The sequence below is a fragment of the Phycodurus eques genome, chromosome 14 (assembly GCF_024500275.1).
Source record: "Phycodurus eques isolate BA_2022a chromosome 14, UOR_Pequ_1.1, whole genome shotgun sequence".
Lineage (NCBI taxonomy): Eukaryota > Metazoa > Chordata > Actinopteri > Syngnathiformes > Syngnathidae > Phycodurus > Phycodurus eques.
In genome coordinates, this window is record NC_084538.1 from 5317920 (window position 1) to 5342415 (window position 24496).

The window sequence follows — 24496 nt, forward strand, 5'->3', positions numbered from 1 at the left end:
ACATAAGAAAAGCCAAAATTGTAATGAAAAAAAAAGTCTGAATTTCATAAGAATACTGTAGTTTATGAGAATTTTTCAATTTAAGAAGAATACAAGTAATTTTACACGTCGTAATTTTACAAGACAAATTTGTGAGTTTCAGGGGGGAAAGCAGTGGGAACGCCAACCTGTGGGAACTCACCAAACAAGAAATTCGGAAACGGATGCTGTTAGGTCGCGTATACTCAGAAGGACGAAATCAATCAGACCGGCAATCACCTGCAGCAGAGCCACAGAACAGCAGACCAAGAAAGAAAAGCTGTCTGCCACGGAGGGCCCAAGACCCAAGACCGCAAAGGACGGCGCCGCTTCGTTAGATGGCCCGTGTTGCTCCTCCGTCAACTTCGACGACCGAATAAGTAAATCGAGTTTTTACGGAAATACAGGATAATTAAGGTAAGAAAAGGCAGCATTTTCATGAAAAAAAACGGTCAATTACATGAATGAAGTCATAACAATATAGACTGTATTAAGGTACTATATTAACACAAAGTATAAAGTTTCGACAAGAATCATTTTTTTTTAATTTTGGGGAGAATGAAGTTATTCCTTTGTTATTGTTTTGGAGCGGTTGAAAAAGTTGTGGAAAAATGTGAATTTTTCAAGAAGAAATATCAACACTACGAAAACTGTTCAAGTGTTGCTGTTATGATTATGATTTTGTTGTTGTTGTTGTTGTTTTTGTTGTCGGCGTAGTTATGGCGTGGAGCTCGGCAGTGAAAGCGGGGGCTCACCTCCGGCTTGGTCAGGAGGCGGCGACCCCTCCACCTTGGCAGCCCCGCGGTGGATCTCTTTTCTTTCTCCCCCCCCTTTCTCTCTCCCCCCGCACCTTTGTGTTGTGCGATCGACTCTTGCAGTCTGTTTCTCACACCCACCCCTCACACACACACCCTCCACTTCCCCCCTCCTCCTGCATTTAGCATCTGAAAGGAGCTCTGAGTGAGAATCGATGGCGCAGAGGCCCGCTTGACAGGACAATAAAGCACAAAGAAGGGGTGAGTCTTCTCCTTTTTCCCCTTTTTCCCCTCCCCATCTTCACTCGCTTTTCTCCATCTGAAGACGAGGAGCGTGCGCTGGCGTCTCGCTGCTCCGGGGGGGCCGTGACGCTTCCATGCGCCGCATCTTTTGTCAGCATCACCCCCTTTTCTCACATCACAACATCCCCCATTGCCCCCCTTTTAAAAAAAACATCATTTCATAACATTTCAACTGTAAACATCCTCATCATTATCGTTAGATGAGGTTGTTGTGATAATGCGGTTGTCAGTGGGGTAAACAACCCCCTCCCCATTTTCTTTTTTTTAAATGTGGGGGGGCGGGGGGGTTGGGGGTTACACTGAACTATGTAATATTTCCAGACCCTCCGCAGCAGCCATGCTCCAGCGGCAGCCGCCGTCCCCCCGCAGCCGTCGCATCCTCCTCGGCCAGGAGTCCCCCCCGTCCCCGTCCTCCCCCAGCAGCCGCCGACTCCTTCAGACGAGCGAGCCCGGCCACAACTCCCCATGAGGCGGCCACCAGCACTCGCACCGACCGCTCTGTATGGAGCCCCTCGCCACTGAAGTAAGGTGCATTCATGCGAGGGGTCCCAGCGGCTTGGGGGATGGGGAGTGTGCCTTTAATATTACTCATAAATATTAGTAATATAATAGCAGAACTTTGACCTATAATGGAGGATGACGTCACTGGTAGGAGAGTTTTTTTGTTTATTTTAATCATCAGTATGAAATGACAATCATGGAGTATCCAGAAATCACAGGCAATCAGAAGATTTTAATCAGAAATAATATTAAATCCAATTTTATTTGGGGTTGAACTACAATTTTTTTAAAGCATTTACAGAACTTACAAATATTAAATGTAAAACACCTAGTTTGTTTTTATTTTTAATTATTAATATAATATATATATATATATATATATATATATATATATATAAAGTCATAGGAAATAAAACTAATTTAGAATTTATGGGGGAAAAATTTATTTCTTTGAAATTCTCCAAACATTTACAACAAAATATATAAAAAATATATTAATGCATATCAAAAAATTTAGATTTATATATATATATATATATGTGTGCGTGTGTTCAAAAATGTTTTTTTTTTAAATATGCATAATTTCATTTTTACTGACCTTTTGTGTTTTTAATCGTGTTGAATCTGAATTCATTAAGATTATCGTTTAGTAGTTTATTATGTTATTAAGTTTAAAATCGCCTTTAAAAAAGATGCATGTAATTTTAAAATACTATATAGATAGTCAAAACGATATTTTCACAGACCTGTCGTTTGTTTTTCCAATATGTGACATCTTCCGCTCACAGTGGACATGGAGGATGAAGACGGGACTTGTCTTCTTGATGTTTTGTGGTGAGTTGAAGTCCTAAAATGGGTCATAAAATAGAAATAAAATGAGCACATTATGAGGTAAACGAGGTGGGGGATGTTGTCATTTAAGGACAATAAAAGTCATTTATGAGTTGTAATTTTACAAGAAAGAATTGGGAATTTTTGGTGAATAAAGAAAAAAAAATTGGGTGAGATAAAGATATAATAATATTAGTTGGAAAAAAGTTGTAATTTTACATGAGGAAATGAAAGAATTAAATCATAGAATCACCGTTTAAGGAAAATAATTGGAGTCTAAAAGGAAAACAGTGTTGATATAAAATTTATACAAGAAAACAATTGGAATTTGTCGAGAATGAAGCTGGAATTTATTTACTAGAAAAATGGGAATTTTACAATACCAAAAAACTGAATTTTGGGGAAATAATTATTAAAAATAAAAATTATTTAGGGGAACAAAGTTCTTAGTATGAAATGCAGTGTTGCCTTGAGAGGCGAGTTTAATTCGTTCAACGGTTATGTTCAGAATTCAAAACATTTCCCCAATTGAAATGAATGGAAATGCCGTAAATCCGTTCCAGCTTTCAGGGTTTCATTGTAAATCGATGTGATTTCGCCGAGGAAAAGTGAGAACTCTCAAGTGGCATTGTGACTCCTTTGCATTCCAGTGACCCCCAAGCCCTGAACGACTTCCTTCATGGGACCGCTGAGGTGATTAAAAAAACAAAAAAAACAAGAAAATAGTCTTTTGCTGCTGGTTTATGGCTTCCATTTCCCCCGCCCCCTACATTGTTTGCCCTATTTCCCACCGCCAGCTGCAGACCGAAGACCTGCTCATTAGCGCCTCCTCTGGGGAGCCGTCTCTCTTTGCAGACGCCCCGGTGAGTGTCTGCCGACGGGCTCGGCGGGAGCCACAATTCAGTCGTAGTTTCTCTTTGGCTTCTCACTAACCGGTGGTGGAAAGTAAGAGTACAAATACTTGGTTAGTGTACTTCCACAAAGTAGATTTTTCAGGTATCTGTACTTGACTTGAGTATTTATTTTGATTCTAATAAGGAAATGTTTTTTGCCATCAAATTTCTAACTGGATATATTTTGTTAAAAATAAAATTCAGTGTTAAAATTACAAACTCAGATGGTACGAAAATATCAATACTACCTTCGTGTGGCCTCCAGAGTCCCGTCTCGCTGCTGGGGGACGGCGGAAGCTCCCCGAGTACGTCACCGCACGGCTGCGTGGATCTCTCCTTCCTGGAAGAGGCCCTCCTCTCGTCACCGGAGGACACGGACGACCCCGGGCGGGGGGAGCTGGCACAGGCGGCGTCCCCGGTTGGGCTCGGATGCCAGTCGGAGGAGGAGGTGAGAATCAGAATCTTTGTCATCGTGCAACGTACAACCAAATTGTATGCTGACACAGCAGGATTGCCTTGTAAAAACAAAATAATCAGCATGCCGGTGGTGTTGTGGTGCTGACTTTCCAGGTGGCGGCGAAGGAGGAAGAGGAAGTGGCCTGCTGCGACATCCTGCAGCAGAGCCTGAAGGAGGCGGACATTACGGAGCAGACAGTCACCCAAACGGGAGACTCGCTTTACCCGCCCGTCATAACACCGCCCGCGCTGCCGTTTGCCATCAAGTCCGTCGTCCCGGCCTTACCCAGAGACACTCAGGCGGCCGTTGAGCCCCCGCAGCCCTCCTTGCTGGCCGTGGGGCCGGGGTGTCCGTCCCTAAAGCCTACCCCCCCTCCTCAGCTGATGGGGCTCCTGCCCGGGAATGTTTTCCCCGCCCCTTCGCCGGAGACGTCCTTGGTTCAGGGCTCTGGTACGATCCTCCATAAAGCCGTCAGTGCCCGGCCTCTCGTCGCCCCGGCCGCGGGGATCGTCCTGCAGCGCGCCCCCCTCCCCATCCAACCCAAGCTGCCCATCAGCATCCAGCCAAGACTGGTCCAGATCAGCCCGAAGCCGTTGGGGCAAAAACCCACTCCGGGTCTCACGCTGGTTCCTGGGACCACCTCGCCAAATATTCTCCTTTCTCAGCAGCCCTCCGCTGCGGTCCCGGCGGCCCCCGAGCCGCTCCCCAAACCCGTCCGCCTGCAGCTGCTCAACCAGGGCGGCTCCTTCATGCTTCAGCCTCAGGGACTCTTTCAAGGCCAAAATCAGTTCCTTCTCCCAGGTCAGTCCCAGGTTACCATCGCCCAACCTGCTGCCGGAGCTTTGCTGACCGCCACTCCCCAAGGCCCGCGAGGGACTCCCTTCGGCGGGCAGATCGTGGACGGCTCACAGTTCCTCACAGTGCCCCAGAGACAGCTCAACTTCAGCCCCGTGTTCGCTACGGGGCAGCTGGCCCTCGGTCAGGCCGCTATCTTTTCTCCGACCGTCTTCCAGATGCCGGCGCAGCTCGCCGCGGGCTACGCGAACAGCGGGCAGGGGCAGAGAGCCACCCTGGTGCACGGACCGGCCGTGGGAAACCGCATCACCTTGATCAACGGCTCCGGGATGCTCCCCTCGGACTTGGCCTCCATATCCATCGTCAACACCCCCTCGGTGGTGCAGGGCCTGCCTTTGGCGGCTCAGTCCACGCGGGCGGCCGTGACCGACGCCCCGCGGGGCCTCCAGGCCGCCTCGGTGGTGCTTCTGCCCGAGAGAGGTATCCCCGAAGAGAGGGGCGGCTCGGAGGAAAGTTTTCAACAACAGGTGATTATCCACAATCACACGGGAGGTTTAAGAGTTTGTTTATTCAATAAGTAAGTGTTAGTAAATATTCCCTTAGTGTCTGGCTTCCTGCAGCGCTTTGGTCAGTTTGGAATTTGACATAAGAAAAGCTGCAATCGTAGTCGAAAAAAAAGTCTAAACTTTATCAGTAACTATTTGAAAAATGACTTAATGGTCAATAAAAAAATTGAAAGTAAATAATTATAATTTGAAAAGAATGGGTTAGAAATTTGGGGAGGGTATAAAGTTGGAATTCTGTGTGAGAAAAGGTAAAAAGTAAATGGACAAACATTGAAAACTGTTAATTTTAGCAGAAAAAAAATTGGTAAAATTAATTTTAAGGGGAAAAAGGTGTGACCGTTAGGTGACAAAAGCTAGAATTTCAGTGGTGGAAAAAAAAGATTTACAAGAATGTAATAAAAATTTTACAAGAAAATTATGGGGGAATGTGTTTGAGAAAAAAAAAAGTAATAGAGGAGAATTAAGTCATAAAATCACAAGTTTAAATTTTCCACCTATGCAGCGCTTGGGTCCAGTGATCCAGCAGCAGGTGTCGGTCCGGCCCCTCGCCCCCTCGCCACCCGTGGCGACCGTCCTGCCGCCACCGCCTGAACCGGCGGCGGCCCCCGACGTGGCCCACGTGGTGAAGGATGTGGCCCAGTCCCTGAGCCAGGACCAGGACTTTATCAAACAACTGCAACAGGTCAGAACTCCAAGAAACAAACACGATTTACAATTTAGTTTTTAATATTTATTTGGAATAAGTAATTTACAGGTCGTAATTTTACGAGAAAAAAATTACGTTTCGGAGAAAGCCATGAGGAAAATATAATTTACAAGGATGACCTGAAAAGTCATATTAGGAGAGAAATGAGGCAATTTTAGGGGAATAAACTTTACATTTTACATGAGAAAAGTAATATTGGTAAAAAGAGTCAATTTTATGAGGAAAAATGTCATATTACAAATTGTATTTTTTTTAAAATAACTAATTGACAAGTAATTTTATGAGGCAAAAAAAGTCAAAAATGTAATCTTACAAGAAAAATAATCTAAATTTACCTGAAGTCAATTGACCAAAAATATATGATGTTGTAATGTTATAAGAAAACAAATAAAGTTGTAATTTCACAAGAAATATGTGGGAATTGGTGGAATAAAGTTTGAATTTTATGCGAGAAAAGACAATCTGAGTTGAAAGTCAATTTAATAAGGAAAAAAATATACATTAAGTTTATGAGAAAATTATTTTTTACAAGTCATTTTACAAGAAAGTCATAATTTGATGAGAAAAAATTAAATATTTGGGGAGTAAAATAAAAATAAATTTTGTCAGACAAAGCGCAATTTGAGTCGGAAAAAGTCATCTTTTGAAAGGAGAAAAGAAAAACTTTATTCCCAAGGAAGAAGTTATAATTTTACCAGAGCTTCTCCAACTAAGATCTTTTTGTAACCCTGTGATGCAGTTTGTCATCGAATGTTTGTTTGTACCCCAGCAAGCACTCGGCTCTCCTGTTACATCCGACATATTGGTTGGAGTTGCACCAGCGGCATCGGTTGACTCTCTAACCTCGACGGTGGACAACGAGCAAGAGAGCCAGCCAGCGACCATCATGTCGGACTCGTGTCCGGACGCCTCGCCGCTGCCCTCCGACTCAGAGGACGCGGCCCTGCTGGGCTCGTCCCCTTCGCTCCGGGACTCAGCCACGTTCCCCGACCCGAACCCCCTTTCTGGACTAGAGGGCTCGTCCCCGCGGCCGCAAGTCCAGTACCAGGTTCCCCATCAGTTCCATGGCTCGCAGGCTTTGTTCATGCACAGTAGAGGCACACTTGCCTCGCCTTCCCAGGCACCGTCCTCTGAGCCTACTTTGACCCCCAGCATCGCAGTGCCTCAACATCAGCCGGACCCCTCAGATGTAGGTGGGGTAGACACCCCCGTCCAACAGCACACACAAATCAGTGAGTTTCTCTTCACAACACATCCATCCATTTTGTACAGCACTTATCCTCATTGGGGGCGGGGGTCAATTCAATCTCCAGACTTAAACCCCAGAGAGAATGCATTTTACCTGCTAAAGAAGAGACTTGAAGGGAGTACAGTATTGCTCTATCACACTTGCATCGCAGATTATTATTATTAGAATGTTTTTTTTTTTGTAATTATTTATTTATTTATTTTTTTAAATCGTACTTATATCGCAGGATTCTTCTGTGATTATTTTTCAACACAGACTTTTACTGAAGACTCAGGAGCATTCAACCACACGACAGAAGGAAAGAGTGCGTAAAAGAATGAAAATGCCCAAAGTTTGGGATTATCTCACAAACAGCTAAAGTGTAATGTGCGTATTGCTAAATACAATTGGCTTAAATTACAAAAGTGCACATACATGGTAAAGTAACCATTATTAGCCAATTTAATATAGCATAACACTGCTACTTAGAATGAATTATAATCCATGACAGGTGATTAGGATAGAGGGAGGATAGACACAGCCGCTGGTGCAATTCGTATCGCTTTATCAGAATCAGAATCATCTTTATTTGCCTAGTATGTCCAAAACACACAAGGAATTTGTCTACAGTAGTTGGATCCGCTCTAGTACAACAAACAGTCAATTTACAGAACACTTTGGATACATAAAGACATTGACAAAAAACAATTGTGCAAAAAGATGCAGAGTCCTCTAGCACTTAGAGCAGTTCGAATGACTAATATTGCAATAGACCGGTGCAATGACCATTGTGCAAAGGGGCGCCGAGACTTCAAGGAGTGTATGCGGTTTAAAGTGACGAGTAGTGCGATCATCCGGGACAATGTTGGTTGTGCAAATGTTACAGATACTCCTCAAACAGTGTGCAAATGGAGCAGATGCTACTCTGGCATGAGTGGCCAGTACATGCAAATAGTGCAACATGGTGAGACAACTACAGTGAGTGCACGCGTAATACACACAGAAATGTGACAACGAACTCAGTCAGAAAAAATTGCCAGCTTGTTGTAATGGAATTATAGGTTAGGTGTTTAAGAAGTTGATCGCAAGAGCGAAGAAGCTGTTGGAATGTCTACTAGTTCTAGTTTGCATCGATTGAACAAACGTTTATTGAGCAAAAGGTTAAAAAAAAAAAAAAAAAAAAAAAAAAAAAAAAAGAAATACAGTAAATACAATCTCACGTTCTTAGCGGACCAGCCGATGGCCAACTGACGCCGTCGCTCAACACGCAACAAATTAGCAGCCAGTCAACGCTCCAGTCATTCGCTGACTTTCAAGTCGCTCAAGAGGCCAGGCTCACCTTTTAAAAGGCCCACACATATTCGTCACAGACACTACAGTGGAGAACATGTGAATGACGACGGCAAGTGGACAAAAACAATACCTGCACCTCACATGCATATATTTTGGTAGTATCTGCATGAAGGTTTAAAATATACAAATAATATAATAAATATTTGGTTGATACTTCACATATTCCAGGGGTGGTCTGGAACATAACACCCCCCGATAAACAAGGGATTACTGTAATCCCCTAAAACAATCAATCACTCACATTCTCACCTATTGACAATTTAGTCTTCAATTAACCTTTTTTTTTTTTAAATGTGGGAGGAAACCAGCGTACCTGCAGAAAACCCACATAAGCAACATTAATATGCAACTTTTTTTTTTTTTTTTTTTTTTTTTTTTTGCGCAACAAGCTCTGATGCAAAACAGAGGCATTCATCAGGAATAAGTGGAAGGTATTAGACTGGCCAAGTCAATCTCTTAAACCCTACAGAGAATACATTTTTACCTCCAAGAGAGACTTGAAATAAGTAACACCCCAAAACCATCCACACACCCATTTTTTTTACAGCACTTGTCCTCATTAGTGCCACAAGTGAGCTCGAGCTTAAACCAGGAACGGGTTGCCAGCCACTCACAGGGCACAAGACAAACGCACGTTCACGCCGACAGTATAGACAATTTCCAGTCTTCCATGCGTGTTTTCGGAAGAGTAAAACCCCAAAACCTAACTGTGAGGCAGACGTGCCAATCACTAGGTCAGGTCACCATGCTACCCCTCTTTAACAGAACAGATCCACAACATCAAGTTATCTCAAAGCACTTCACACATTGCGAAGGTCAATAACCTCTTTATACAATAAAGAATCCCACAGAACCCTACATGAGCAAGCGCTTGGCAACGAGGGAAGGTAAAAACTCCCTCTAAGAAACATCAAACAGAAACCAGGCTTTGTGGGGCGACAGTCTGTCTCGGCCGGTCGGGTTGAGCAACGGCAGAACCACGGGCACAACAACAATAGTAGTCCCATGATGACAGCAACAACTTTAACAACAAATTAATTTGTACACAAATTAAAAACACTGTCTCGTGTCAGCACCAACAGCTGCCTTGGTCCACGAGAGCGACGTACTGACTCCCGACGTCCGGTCGCCCTCCCCCAACACCCAGGAGTGGGACCATTACGGGCTCGCCGCTCCCAGGGAGTGTGGCCATGTGCCAAGAAACCAGCAGGTGGGGAAAAGGGAAACCGAGTGAGATTTTAACATTGCTCCCATAATCACCCTTTTGATTACTGGTGTGTGATACAGCTGGCAGGCGTGGAGCTGCAGTCGGAGGAACCACTAACACCAGCAACACGACGTCACAGGTGGGCTAGTCTTGGCGGGTTGGCCAAATAGATCTTTTCACCACGACATCCCACGTACTTCCGGGTGGCAAGAGGTGACGCAATCTTTGCGGGACCACTAACAAACCTTTACGTGTCATTTGAAAAAGACAGAGCGATGAAGAAAACAGGGTTCAATGGCTGAAGTGATTATTTGAGCCCATTTCTCTACCAAATGTGTGAAGTGTCAGTCAAAAACAGTTGTCATTTGCGGTCAATTGCTTTGATGAGAGACGGAATTCCAGCATTAATTTACAATTCAACAGGTAAGTAGATTCAAAAAGTAGACATGGTAGAAATTCTGACAGTTAACGTGATCATTGAAGGACTGGCTAATTAATTGTCTTTGCTGTTCCTCTGATTAATGGCACAAATGTGCTTTTTTGACACTACTCAATTTATGCTCCTCATCCACCGTTTCCACTGGAATCATTTAGATTTTCTGAAGGGGAGAAGAAAAAAAAACCTGAGCCTTTTGAGATAGATTTGGCAGCACAAGCCTAAAACACAAGGGTTTTCCAATGTCTCAGTTCAGGTCAGTGGTAGTCATCACTTTTCGGTCACCCGGAAGTACCCTGGCGCCTATTGTTGTTGTCAAACACTGAAAAAGACCTGTATACCCTAAACATCTTGTGTTTCGAGGCAAAAACATCTGGACTGTTCCTCAGGTTCCAACAGCTGCTTTGCTCGGACCATCTGGCGGTCCAGCACCCGCGCACCGGCCCGGCCTTCCGCACCCTGACGGATGCTGCCCGCCGCCTGTTGCCGTACCACGTCTGTGCTGGACACACGCCCTCTCAGGAGGACTTCGCTTTAGGTCGGCCGACATCGCCATTGTGCATGTTGAAGCACAGAGAGTAATCCCTCACCTATATTCGCAAATTTACGTATTCATGTTTTTTGGGGAACCCATCCTCCATTATTGGCTGAAAAATTCTTTTGTAATTTCTGTAATGCTTTAATATGCCACAAGATAGCGCCAAAGCCCTGCCTTAATAGGAATGGCTCTCCAGGAAGTGCGTTTAAGTGATGCATCTCCAGTCATCTAGGCTGAGACGTGAGCTTTGTATGTCGGGGAGGAGCTAAATTTAGCCTGGGTTGTTAGTGGAAGGTAGGAGAGTCTGCACAGCAATTTACCTACTTGGCGTTTCTTGCTAAATGAATGTGTTATTTATACTCTGACAATGTGTTCTGAAAATGCAAGTTTTTGCCCCTTTCATCTGTTTTACGAGCATTTATTTTCATCAAGTCCCTTAACGTGTTATTTTCTGTTAATATTGAAATATTTGCTTGCCATATTCACGCTGTCAAAAATGTAATACAGTATGACGAGCTTATAATACATCTACAGTATGTTCTCTGCAGTCATAACAGCCCTCTGAGGGAAACCGTAACAATGTTGCATGACGAAACATGAGTTTGACACCCCTGATTTAGACTATTAATCTAGGACTTTTTAGGTCAGGCAGGGTTAATTACTAGCATTTACTTTTTGCTATTCATAGTTGGGCTCGGTCTGTATGCCCCACAAATGACTGCGGGATTACTGTACATCATTTCTGAATGTCACTGATTTGGTGCCTCCTGCAGTGGACCAGGAGTTTGACACTGTGTCGGGGTTCCTGCTGAAGCGCACTAAGGACATGGTGAACAAATACAGGCAGCTACTGGTCAGGGAAACATGGGTAAACAAAAAGAACCAACTTAGCTATTTTGTTAGTGTGTGCCCTGGTGGGGAAAAAAAACAAAAAACAAAACAGAACTTTCTCGCAGCAGGAGAGTCCGTCCGCTGAGATGGTGATGCTGGAGCGTCTCTTCCTGCAGTCGGAGCGCTTTTCCCTGGGAGAGGACAGGCAGCGGGCAAACAAAGACCCAGGTAAGCGATACGCAAAAATCACTGAAATACGATCATTTTCCCCCCTTTAGCATCAATGAGTCTGTTTTGCCATTTTCCTAGTAGCGCGACTATCCGACTGATGTGCAGAGGTTTTCGCAGGTTCCCGTTTAAGTGGCTCTCACTGCCTGATGCATTCAATGTTGCGTTTTTCAGTTTCCCCATTTGCGTGGCTTTATGCGACTATTTTCTTTTGTTTCCTGTTAGCGTGTCTCAATCCAAAAGATGCGTTCAACGCTGGGTCGTTTTCACTCTTTCCCAATAACATGGCTTGATCCAACTGATGCGTTCAATGCGGTAGATTCTCGCAGTTTCCCCTTAGCAGGGCTTGATTCGACTTATGCGGTGGGTTTTTACATTGTTTCCCGTTACCATGGATTTATGAGACTAATGCACCAGGTTTTTCGATGTTTCCGGTTAGCTCGGCTTTCTCTAACTGAAGCTTTCTGTCCAGAGGAAGGGTGGAGCAGAGATTCAAACGCTGAACCTCAGAAACGTGAAGCAGATGTGCACACCAATGTACTGCCTCGCGGTTTCCTGTCACATGATAATCATGAGAAAATTCTGCATTGATAAAGAACTCAAATTGCCATTTCAGAGTCTTTCTTGACGTCCTTGACCTCATCAGCATCTTCCTCACACCGCTCGGGGTCCTTACAGCCTCCACCACCAGCCCAGGCCTGTGTCCCAGCCTGGACTAGACTGTCAGACCGCCCGCCTGGACTCAAGACGTACCGTTCCAGCTCACGCGGGGCTCTCAGGCTCACCATCAAGCAAGAGTGCGGCTACCGCAAGGTGGTGCGCAGCTCCATCGCCGACTCTGGTCCCAAGCGGCACCACGTGGGGCAGCTCTCCAACGGTGGCGGCGGGGCCAACGGAGTGTCACGGCATCCTCGACGCGAAGACAAGATCCCCAATGGAGTGGAATCCAAAAAGAAAAACCATCTTCCGGCGCCTCCCCCGCAGGACACCCCCAGGGTCAAATGCCTCAGGTTGGACGTGCCGCCACCCCTCAGCTCCCTGCAGGAAGACATCGTGCTCAGCGAACATCTGCAGAGCGCCATCGACAGCATCCTGGAGCTACAGCGGCTGCAGGGACCATCGGCAGGCCCCCTCGGGAGGGCCTCGGACCAGCCCGTCACCAGCGCCTTAGGGGGTCACCTGTGAGGCTCCACCAGGATGTAGGAACTCCCAGCTGAGCCAACCAAAAGCTTGACTTTTGTCTGTTGCTAGGAAGATTTTAATCCATGCATCGGTCGTTCTTTTCATTTTCATTTGGCAGTCGAAAAGGGGACTTTTTTGTCATTTGTTTTTCCAATCTAACAAAAAAAACAAATTTTTCATACTTAATCTTTTGCCTCAATATCTTGCAGATTTCGTAGCAGGGCTCGGTCTCGATCACCCCGTGAATGGCAAGGGTTCACTGTATTTGCGCCATACTGTATGGACTTACTGCACAATGTTTGAAAGAAGAATGAAAATAATGCCATTGTCTACTAGGCCACGTGGTGTTTTGTGTGGACATAAACGAGTTGAAAACAATGCGATTGGACAATAGCAATTATGCGTTCCTTCTTCTGATTCACAGGTTTTGTTCCTCTGAAATGTTGAGGAACAAAACGTGTTAAGAGTCTAAAGTTAATACTAATAATGCTTTTTTTTTTGTTAAGAGTTAAAGCAAAAACGTTTTTATTTATTTTTTGGGAAGGGGGGAGTGGTGCCAATTGAAAACGGAAGGTACTTGATACGCCGATTTATTTTGTTTGTCTGTTTGGAATACGATAAGGAAATATGACAAAGAAGAAGCACTATTGCTAGTCCATTAGGTGTTAGATACTTCATTATCGTGTACCTTTGTGCTGAAAAAGTCCATTTGAATAGGAGCTCTATGGTTTCCGTAGTCGCTTTTATTTTATTTTTTCTTTCCCAGCAGTGCCAAGCTTCCAGGGTATTTATTTTGATAACGTGTGCCAATGTTTCAAGTCAAACTAACTCCAAAGAACTTGTTGCCCTTGCCCCCACAAACACACCAGCAACGCTCGGGTCCTCTCGGGAAACCCGGACCACTACTAGACGCATCGTAGCTCAAGCTGTGAAAAGCAAAGTTCCTGGAGAAAGCGACGACAACCATGTTGGATGTTTTTTGTAAAGCAATAATGTCTCCGGAATGAAGGAGAAGGCAGAGTAACAGGAGGATCTCGCTTGTTGTTGGGTGATGTCGCTTTCATTGTTTTAGTTTTGTTGTTCTGAAGAGATGTGGGCGTGGAGACTTGGACTAAATCGACTTGCATGAATCGTGGACAAAGTAACTTGGGAATTATGTAGACTTGGACCAAAGGACTTGTCACATGCGTGAGAGTCCAAATGATGTGGAATCTACACAGTACTTGGACTATAAAGACTTCAGGACTCCCCTGAAACCCAAGCCGAACGACTTTGGACTTGCTAGCAACTCATGAATCATTTGTGACTTTTGACTCTCCGGACCCAGACGACTCGAGACCCAGGACTTAAATGACAGTCGGACCATAAGATTTTCAACCTGCATAGAACTTTCATGAGAGCAAATGACATCGGATATCTACGAGACATGGACGAAACCTGTAACTGAACCTTGACTTGCTTAAGACCAGGACTAAATCACTAGGCAGTTCTTAATACAGCATTTGCTTGAGACTAAATGATGTGGAACTTGGATGAAATGTGCAAGTAACTTGGGAACTTGTAGAATAATTGAAACAAGACTCCAACTAAACCTTTTAGGACTCCCTTGAGAAGGACATGTGAGACTTGATCCTAATGACTTTGGGCTTACTAGAAACTTTGAAAATAACTTGGAACCTTGGTTAAGACTCGAGGCCCAACACTTAAACCAAGTGACACTAGACACAAAATATGCAGCTCACATACAACTTGCTTGAGATCTGCATTGTACTTGGACTAAAACCCTTCACGACTCCCCTGAGACCTGCGCCAAATGACTCATGTGAGACTTGATCCGAATGGCTTTGGAATCACTTGGGACTTTGGTTAAGACTCGGGGCCAAAGACTTGAACCAAGTGACTCGAGACGTAGAAGTTGAAAGATACTTTGACCAAAAGATTTAGGACTCGGATAGAACTTTTATGAGATCAAATGATTTGTGTTATGTGCAAGACTCAAACACAACCTATAAACTAAACTATTTACGACTTGCTTAAAGCAAGGACTAAATCACTCGGGACTTCTTAATCTTAGACTCAGACCAAATGATGTGGATGTTGCATAAAACAAGTTGTGGAAGACTTGAACCAACCAAAAGAGACTTGGACTAAACCCTTCAGGACTCCCCTGAAATGAAATGTGAGACTTGATCCAAGTAACTTTGGAATGGGTAGCAAACTGGGAACTCCTTGGTTAACACTCAGGACCATGACTCAGGCATTTGCTTGAGACTTGGACCACCTTTTATACAAGTTTCAAATCATTTAGTACCTTGGGACTTATAGTAGACTAACCAAGTGACCCTCTAGTTGCTAGACACTTGTTTCTGGGCGATACCTGGAACTAAAACCTTTAGGACTCCCCCCAGGAGTTGGACCAAATCACTCATGTGAAACTGGATCCGAATGACTTTGGACTTTGGTTAAGACTCTGGCATTTGCTTTGAGACCTGGACCACGTTATGTCATTTAGTACCTTGGAACTTTTGGTGGACTTGCACAATATGACTCATGAGTTTCTCTAGACTTGTTTCTGTACGAGATTTGGACTAAACCAAGACTAAGACCAGGAACCAAATCCCTCCATACTTCTGTTGGTCATTTGGAAGCTTTTGTTAACGTGACAATCTTTTTCTCCATCCATTAAATTTCCCCCAAATTTGTGGGGTTTTTTTGGGCAAAAAAAGTGGTGGTGAAACTTTAAAAACTAAGACAAAAAACAATTGCGACTGAACAACTTTTCACTACCACATCAGACTTGTCTCTGTGTGAGACTTGGACTGAACCCCTTCAGGACTCCCCTGTGACTTCCCACATGATCACTTTTTGAATGGTCGCAGTAAGAATATGCAGTACTTTAGCACGCAAAACCTCGTTCAGAAACGTCATCCAGGGTTTCGACCGAAGGTTTTCAAGGGAATGCAGTATGGGGGAAAAAAAAAAGATGTCAGAGTGACTTTTCCACTCCTTGCCAACGCCACTTTGTTAAAAAGAAAATGGCGTCAGTCTAATGGAAGCCCTTCTGGAAAGAGCCGCCTCGTGTGCCATTGTCGCCGTCGTGTCCGACACTGACCGTTTGGAAATGATCTCTCGCAGTCCTCTTTGGGAAATATTTCCAGGGACTGATTGTTCTCATGCCAAAATCTAGAGGCCTTAAACCAGCGTAGCTTGGATTGTCAACAACAATAAAAAAATGTGATCGCCTCAAGCGATTCGTACCACTTGTTTTTTTTTTTTTTACTGCTTTTACAGACTATTTATGAAAACTGTGATTTTGTACAAAAGAATAAAAAAGTGAATGTGACATCGTTTTGTCTTTGAATTTCATTAGAAACTTTATTAATAGTATTTCATTCATATTTACAAAGATACTGCTTTCTCTCCGCTTCCGAGGGTCGTCTTCATCGCGCTAAACGAGCTAGTGGTGCGTTTGGGGTACGTCGGGACTAGGAGGCCTACTAGAACATGGACCTCGGAAGGCGTCCCGCAAATGGGAAGGAAAGCGTTTTGCGCACGAGCTAGGCGTTAGCGTCGCTCCCCCCGCTGAAACTTTTAAAGACCCAAACTTGATCTATTGACTGAAAAATGGACAGTTTCTGCATGCCGCTGCTCCCCCCCCCAAAAAAAATCTCATCTTGAAAAAAAACTGAAGGGGATCAAAACAAATGACATTTTTAATATGATCTGATTGAAATAAAAGTAGGGACTCAGGATGTACCATCAACCTTGCCCCCTCCTTGCAAGAGCTTGTCAGAATCTCACCTTGAAATAAATCAAAGGGTATCCAAGAAGTTGAAATTTTCAAGTCCGGAAGTTGATCTATTGACTGAAAAGGACAATAGTCAGGAAAAAAAGTGGGCGGGAGCGACAATTAAAGCATTACTGTCCGCCGGCCGCCCACAGCGAGAGCTGGTGAAAATGTCATCTTGAAAAAAGTGAAAAGGGATCAAAAAAGCTGATTATTTTAAAGAGTGCAACAAGATCTATTGACTGAAAGGACAACAGTCGAGGGGAGTGGGCGGGAGACTAGAAACATTAAGGGCATAGCATTTAGCGTTGCACCCCCATCCACTGAGAGAGCTGGTCAAAATCTCAAATAAATTAAAGGGGACCCAAGAAGATGAAATTTTGAAGAGCTGAAATTAATCTATTGACTGAAAAGGACAATAGTGAAAAAAAGCAGGCGGGGACAACAAGAAACGTACACATTTTGCATTGTGTCGTGTGTGTGCATGTTGTTCCCTCGTCACTGTGACAGCTGACCCAAATCTCATCTTGGAATAAATTAAAGGGGATCTTAAAGAGATGAAATTTTTACAGAGCGCAACTTGAACGATTGACTGACAATAGAAAAGAAGTGGGCGGGAGCGACAGAAAAACTTTAGGGACGAGCCTCATTAGCGTTAGCCGCTAACCTGCTATGACTAAAGTAAGAGCAGGCTGCTATCTATATATATATATATATATAAAAAAAAAACTCTTTGTAAATTTCCCAAATGAGTTGGGTTCCATCTTTAAAACAAGCAAAAATCCTACCGCGACGTGGTGATTGCTACGCGGCGGTCCGTGCCATTCAGTCGAGTTTGACGGGCAGGTTGACTCCGTACTTGCGGAGCAGCTTGAGGTGATTGTGCTGCACGCACCAGAGCGGCGGAAGGTGTTTGGGGCGCATGGCGGACAGGAAGTGCTGCCTCCAGCACCGCTCCAGTTCCATCAGGCCGTGCGGGCCTCGCTCGCCGTAGGCGCGCACCACCTTCTGGCCGTGAGGCACGTACGCCTCGTTTAAAATCCTGATGAGCGAGAGAGAGAGAGAGAGAGAGAGAGAGACCTTTGATTTCTTGACAACCGCATTTGAAACCTCAACCCTGGTTTGAAACCCTAAAGTGAAACCCAAACACTGGCTCCGGAACGCTACCTTTAAAACCTTAGCCAAACTTAAAAACTGCTAATTGAATCTAAACCTGGATTGAAACCTTAATCTTTGTTTGGAACCCTAATCTCAAACCTTAACCCAGGCTTGGAAACCTAATGTAAAAACCTTGATCCTGTCTTGAAACCCAAACCTCGTCTTGAAACCCGAATCTTTGCCTGAAATCCTAAATCGAAACCAACACAGGGTTGGATCCTTAATTTGGAACATTAACCCAGGCTTGAAACCCTAATCCAAGATGGGAATCCAAATTTGAAACCTTAGTCACGTCTTGAAATGTCTGTCATGTCTGAATCCCTAAACCGAAGCTTGGAAGCCTAATTTGAAACCTTAAACATGTTCTGAAACCCCGATTTTGAAACACAAATCTCATCTAGAAAACATAACCCAGGATTTAAACCCTAATCTTTGTTCAGAACCCTAACCCTGATCTGAAACACTACTTTCAAACCCTAACCTAGGCTTGGAAACCTAATTTGAAGCCTTAATTAAGTCTTGAAACCCTAACCAAAGCTTGAAGTCCTTCATTGAAACTAACCCAGGCTTGGATCCCTAATTTGGAACATTAACCCAGGCTTGAAACCCCAATCTTTGCTTGAAACCCTAATTAAATGATTGTAATCCGAATTTGAAATTGAATTTAATAAAATCTTGAAATCCTAACCAAAGCTTGTTTTTCAACCCCACATTTGAAACCCAAATCTTATCTTGAAAACCTAACCCCGGATTGAAACCCTATCTTTTGCTTAAAACCCGAAACTTGGTTGAAAACCCCAATTTCCAAACCCTAACCCATTCTTGGAAACCTAATTTGAAGCCTTAATTAAGAAACCCTAACCTTAGCTCCAAAACCTAAGGCTTGAAACTCAAATCTCTGCTCGGAACCCCAACTCGGCGTGTACGGTAGCTCACCTGGTCTCCAAAGCGGCGGCCCGCCGAAGCTCCTCCTCCGTCAGCTCTCGCTCCTCCCCCACGTTCAGGAAGTTCTTGACGAGCACCCTTAGCTCGTCCCGTCGCCGCTGGGGCAGCCCGCCGCCGGCGCTGAGGAGGGCGCGGGCCGCCGAGCGCACCCGCCGCCGCTCCGGGTCCTCCATGGGCCGCACTCCCTCCTCGCAACCCTGCGGGGCGGCGAAGGCGTCGGCCAGCTGCTGCTTGAGGGCGGCGTCGTGCACATTGGAGGCGGCGTGGCAGCCGGTGCACAGCAGCAGGATGTCGTGGGAGTTGTGATCCTTCATCTCGCTGGGGAAGTGACGGCGGTACTCGTGAGGGACGATGTTCTTCCTGCGAGGGCGGCGGCACCACACACACACACACACAAAAACACACACACGCAATTAATTGCTTAGTCATCACGTCTATGCTGAGTCATGCTTTTTAGCATCTAGAACGGCTTAGCTTATTTGGACAAACTAACACAGTCTTGAACCCTGAACCTTTGGCTTCAAACCTTACTCTTAAACCTTAACGCAGGCTTGAAACCCTAATTTGAAACACCCACTTGAAACCCTGTTTTCAAGGTCCCAGGCCTTCATTCTTTTCTTTTTATGTAAGCTTTGTTGTCCTTTTATCAGGTTTGCAAGATAATTTGGTTTGGAAATGCCCAGATGATTTATCTGTGATACGCTATAGTCTAGCCACTGATAAATCGCTCGGGCTTTAATTTCTACCCTGAAAAAAAAAATAAACTCTTCCGGGATAATTTGTGTGTGCAAAACATTTCGGGTAAAAGCAGACCTGATGTAAGAGTCTGCTCTCCCGCAGACCACGCATAGGTTCTCCTTGGCGGTGAGGTAGTAGTCCTGCTGGGAGTCTGGACGTCCCGACGGCTCGAACAGAAGTCTCACTACAAACGGATCCTCACTTTGGAGCACTGAAACACAAGCGCCACATCCAGAAGGTGACACAGTGACGGTCGGGTGTCAAACGGCACAACTTTGTCACGGCATTGGGGAATTTCCATACACGCAGGAGCTGTCCTGCCTCTATTACGGCACTGACACTACATTCAAAGGCGCAAAAAGGCTGTGTGGACTTCGTCTCCTTGTTTGGTTTTGGTGCAGTTCATACAAAAACCGTCCAAAGCTCGATCTTGCCACGTGGCAACGTCTCGTTAAAATACTTGTCGGGCAGCAAAATTTGCGTTCAACACAACGGGGCGGGAGAAGCGCATGGCTGGTGAAAGGGCCTAAACACGCTGTCACGCCAACGTACCTCCTATTCCTTTATCCAGGTACCACTTGGCTTTCTTCTTGTCACACGTGCAAAGCGGCTGACCGTCGGGGGCGTGCAGGTAGCAGTTATCGTAGAGAGGAGACTTCCTGCGAGACGACAGGAAGTGCTTTAGTTCACTTCAATAGACCTGTTCACGTTTGTGAACAAGGTGCACTGGGGAACTTGAGGTGGCAGAACGCAAAAGTGACCTGAAATGAAAACACTCACAATAACTTGTGTTTATTAATTGCACCGCCAAATAAATATCACAAAAGAAGTACGTCTGACGTCATGGTGAAAAGTTCCACTCGCACAACAGCCAAAATGACTGACTGGACTCTAGCCCACCTTGCAGAGTAGCCCACACCCAGTGGCTTCCTTTTGTTGTTCTTCCTGGGGTCTGGGATTTGCAGATCTCCAGATTCCGGGCTCGAGGACGTGCCCATCAGGGGCCTGCGCATTCGCGTTGTCCTCTCTGTGCTGCCATTGCCGGCGTCGCTGCGCTCGTCGGCCCCCCGGCCCCTGAACGGCACGTCGAACAGCCCCTGGCAGCGAGCGGCCAACACGGCGTAGGAGAGCCCGTGGGCGCAAGCGGGGTCGGCTTCGGGGCGGAGACCGAGCAGGTGGAAGAAGAGCGCAACGGACACTTGCGCGTCCCTGGCGGCGTACGTCATCTAAAAAAAATTTATATCTATACAGTAATTAAGTGTAAATGTAATGGAGATTAAACTATGTATTTGCTTATTAAACCCCCCAAATTCTTGAATAGGCAGGTATATACTGCCAAGAAGCATCCTCCCCCCCAAAAAAGGGGTTGGTTAAAATAAATAAATTAAAAACAACTGAAAAGAAAATCCGCGAATAGGTGAAGCCACGAGTGCCGAAAAGCAAGTATGTGTGGTCCACTGTATATAAAAATAAAAGTTTTTAGCAGGCTTTGAGGAGTTCCAGTTAAGATGTTTTGGTATAATACTGCCTATGAAAACAAATTCCTTGGTGGAGGTAAAAATGAGATTAAGAACCTGCTCCGGCGTCAGCTTGTCTGCCTCCCAGTCGCTACATCGCAGTTCCAGCGACTTGTCCAGCGAAACGTTCAACACGTCGGCTGACAGCGACTTCAGGCCAAGTCCGTTGCTCACCGGCACCTGCCTAGAAAAAACAAAAAAAAGCCTCAAATACTTGAGGGAGGAAAAAAATAAGACTGCAACAAACGGCGGGGAACACACTTCTGCCTCAGGGCCAGGTGGCGCAGGTCCACTGTGCTAGTCAGCGACACCCCGTAGTCGCGAGTCAGCCGCTTGCCATCGTCGTGGCAACCGACACCCGCCTTCAGGACGTGCGGGTCACGCAGGACCTCCATCAGGTCCGGCGGGAGCTGCGCGTCGCCGAACGCCGGAAGCCGTACCAGCACGCACCGGCCGGAATAGGACGCCATCTGGAGGAGGGAGACCACTTGAGCGCGGCCCTTCTCTGATACCTGTGCAAAGAACGAAACAGTCAGCGTTTTCCTGCACGGGTAAATCTAGGGATGTTTTTTTTTTTTTTTTTTTTTTTCACAAAAAGTTGTCACTTTCCTCAACTAAAACTGCAGCTTTTTTATCAGAAAATTGCCACTACCCTCCTAAGTTGTAATTGTATCAACTACATTGTAAAATGATGACTTTTCCATCATGAAACAATGGGTTTACCCACGTAAAGTTGCAACTTTTTTTCAACTAAAATTGCTATTTTCTTCTCAAATATACACGCCGCCTGAAATTGTGAATTTTATTTATTTAGTAAGACAGTTGTGGAAAAACTACATTATTGCCGTAATACTGTGACTTGATTGCAATTAGAACTACAGAAGCAGCTATGGAAAAAAAAGTCAAATAAACTTGAATTAATTGATCTAATTGATTATTCCCCCAGCCTTAGGCTGATTTGATTTTCACTAAAATTCTTTGATCTTTACCCATTCGCAGTCGAGTCCCAGCACCGGGACCGCCGCCAGGTCTTCCTGCATCGGTGGCCACAGCTGCCGCCATTCCTCCAGTGAGCTCACCATCATTGGCGTCGTCGCCAGCAGCTGTTCGGAGGACGGGATGCACAGGGGAGGGGCCGCCCTGGTCTTCTCACACGCCGCAGCCTCAAACTCCTCATGTAGGGGGCGCCGGTCGGCTTCTGCGGCGACAGGAAGCGGCGGTTCCCTCTGGACGGAAGGCGGCCGCTTCCTCTTGGTGCTGAACGCTCGCCACACGAGCAGACCCCCAAAGGTGGCGCCGAGGAGCGTCGTGATGACGGCGACGAGCGGCCCCCGGTGAGCCATCACCAGGGCAGTGACAACTAAAAAACACAAAATGGCTTCCTTGAACACGACAACATTTATACCTATTGAAGGGATGTATGCAAGAGTGACTTTTTAATTGCTTGTTCAGTAATCCAAGGTATATTTGCAGTTCACTATTCACGTTCTTCTGTGGAATCTATTTGCATTTTTTTGTGCTCGTTCTGAAATACCCCAAGATCCCACCCTTTCTAAAAGCAAAGTAGCACATTGGTACCAAGGAAGTATGTTGAAATGATAGATCTCGACTGAGAGACAAGCTTTGAGTAAGTTTAGTCTGGGTTCTTAGCAGAAGAAGTTTTTTTTTTTGTTTTTTTTGTTTTTAGTTTGAATGTAATTGGTTAATTCTAGAGGTGTTCCAATCAGTTTTATAGTGCCAATTCCGATACCAGTCATCCATGAGTGAGATCAACCGATCACATGGATTCAAATAAATGTTTTGCCCATTTTTTGACATATTACAGACAAAACCACTAACTGAATCCTAATTTATGTTTGGGCTACACTGTCAATTTGAAATGTCCTGTGTTTTAATAAAGGGTTGGAAATTTAAAATGGAAATATATGATCGAAATTTAAAAACGTAATCATTATTAAAATAATCGTTAATTGCAGTCGTACTGATACATCCACACGGTACCTGTCCGATGTCAGTGGACTTCCAGCTGGCTGCGCTTTGGGAATGTGGAGCCACACGGCATCGCTCTGTAAACAAAAGGGAGGTAAAAATTTTTAAAAAAGGAAAAAAATTAAAAGAAAAAAAGGAATGTGATAATTATAGATAAGGCCAACGTTTAGCTGGCAGCGTGTAATTATACAAGCTCAAAAGTCAACAGGACAATAGATAAACTTTCGCACACACTTGAGAGAAAAAAAGTACGTGAACCCTTTGGAACGAACTGGATTTCGCCATACATTGATCGTATACTGTGATCTGATCTTCATTCAAGTCACAATAGAAAAACCCAGTCTGCTTAAACTAATACCAAACAAACGATTATGTTTTCATGGTTTTTTTAATTGGAGACACCATGTAAACATTTATAGTGCAGAGTGGAAACAGTATGTGAATCCCTAGGCTAATCACCTCCTTGGAGACCTATCAAAGTACAATCAATGTGATGTGATGGAAGGCGTTGGTTAAAGCTCCCCTGCCCCAATCAAAAAAAATACACACAGATAGCAGTTCTAAGAGTTAAACTGAGTCCTTTATTATTTACCTTATATACATGTTTTGTTTTGTTTTTTTCAATCAACCTCTCCCTAATGGAGTTCTTCTTTCGAGGTGTTGTCAAAGAAAACGTATATTCAAGAAAATCGCAAACTTGATGACGTGGAAATTCATGTAAGCACGCCAAAAAATTTATAATTGATCATATCTGTCAAGGTCTATGTCAAAGTACTTGAGTGTAGGAAAAGGAACGTGAAAATGTTAAAGGCTAGCAATTGGAGCACATAAGAGATATCACTCAATGTCAGTTAGTATGCCATCCAATTGTGACTTAATAATAATAAATAAAAAAAGCTATAGAAAAATGTAACTTACTTTTGTAACCCTCTGTATATTTAAGAGAAGATCACACACACACACAATTGTCGGATAAGCTTATAATGGAGACACAAACTGGGGAAATACGAGGACTATTTAGTCCCATTTTCCGCCAGTCAAAAGCAGTTATGAACGTCACATCGACACTTACGTGAAAAAAATAATTCGCTAGCTAACCAGCTAGCCTCGAGTCGCTGGCTTCTTCCAACGTACCGAATCGGTGTCAAGACAAACTAACACAAAGCCTCATTTATCAAAATAAGCAATATTACCTTGGTGCGTTTGGTTAAAGCAAGACACCGCTGGCTCCGGACACACGTGTTTATTTGTTTATCTTTGTTATTATTTTATTTTTTTCTGAAGTTGTTCTCCAGCATCCGGGTGCTATTTATATCTGCGGCGCAGCACCGCGTCACCGAGATCCAACCGGCGCCACCAACAGGACAGGAGGACGAACAACCATTTTCAATCGAGCTTGACCCCTCATTAGGGTCACAGATCAGCTGGAGCCTGTCCCTGGCTTTGGGCGAGAGGGGCGGGGTAAATCGCACATTGAGACAGACAAGTATTCACACTCATATTAACATTTATGGACAATTTTACGAGCTTTAGC

The 24496-nt window shown here is 44.7% G+C and overlaps 2 protein-coding genes across 4 annotated transcripts; one reads left to right on the forward strand and one right to left on the reverse strand.

Moving 5' to 3' along the window:
• Positions 1 to 13326, forward strand: si:ch211-168d23.3 (BRD4-interacting chromatin-remodeling complex-associated protein). The gene is made up of 15 exons (XM_061696009.1): positions 1 to 1034; positions 1398 to 1599; positions 2366 to 2411; positions 3059 to 3101; positions 3206 to 3271; positions 3567 to 3749; positions 3872 to 5080; positions 5622 to 5801; positions 6595 to 7057; positions 9480 to 9616; positions 9694 to 9752; positions 10439 to 10587; positions 11361 to 11455; positions 11544 to 11646; positions 12263 to 13326. Coding segments are annotated over exons 2-15 (3303 nt in total). The 5' UTR covers positions 1 to 1034; positions 1398 to 1598; the 3' UTR covers positions 12832 to 13326.
• On the reverse strand, positions 8763 to 24263 carry exd2 (exonuclease 3'-5' domain containing 2). Of its 3 annotated transcripts, XM_061696011.1 has the most exons (11): positions 24156 to 24263; positions 22975 to 23039; positions 21963 to 22333; positions 21235 to 21485; positions 21031 to 21157; positions 20357 to 20682; positions 20009 to 20115; positions 19532 to 19667; positions 18710 to 19078; positions 17404 to 17657; positions 8763 to 12684 (listed from the first exon to the last, which is right to left on the reverse strand). In XM_061696011.1, the coding sequence occupies exons 3-10, from the start codon at positions 22314 to 22316 to the stop codon at positions 17441 to 17443; spliced, it is 1887 nt and encodes a 628-aa protein (XP_061551995.1). In that variant the 5' UTR covers positions 22317 to 22333; positions 22975 to 23039; positions 24156 to 24263; the 3' UTR covers positions 8763 to 12684; positions 17404 to 17440. The 3 variants fall into 3 exon arrangements, with proteins under 3 accessions (XP_061551995.1, XP_061551994.1, XP_061551996.1); XM_061696010.1 differs by lacking the exon at positions 8763 to 12684 and having other exon boundaries at positions 16063 to 17657; XM_061696012.1 differs by lacking the exons at positions 8763 to 12684; positions 24156 to 24263 and adding an exon at positions 24035 to 24118 and having other exon boundaries at positions 16063 to 17657.
• Between the last annotated feature and the right edge of the window lie 233 nt (positions 24264 to 24496).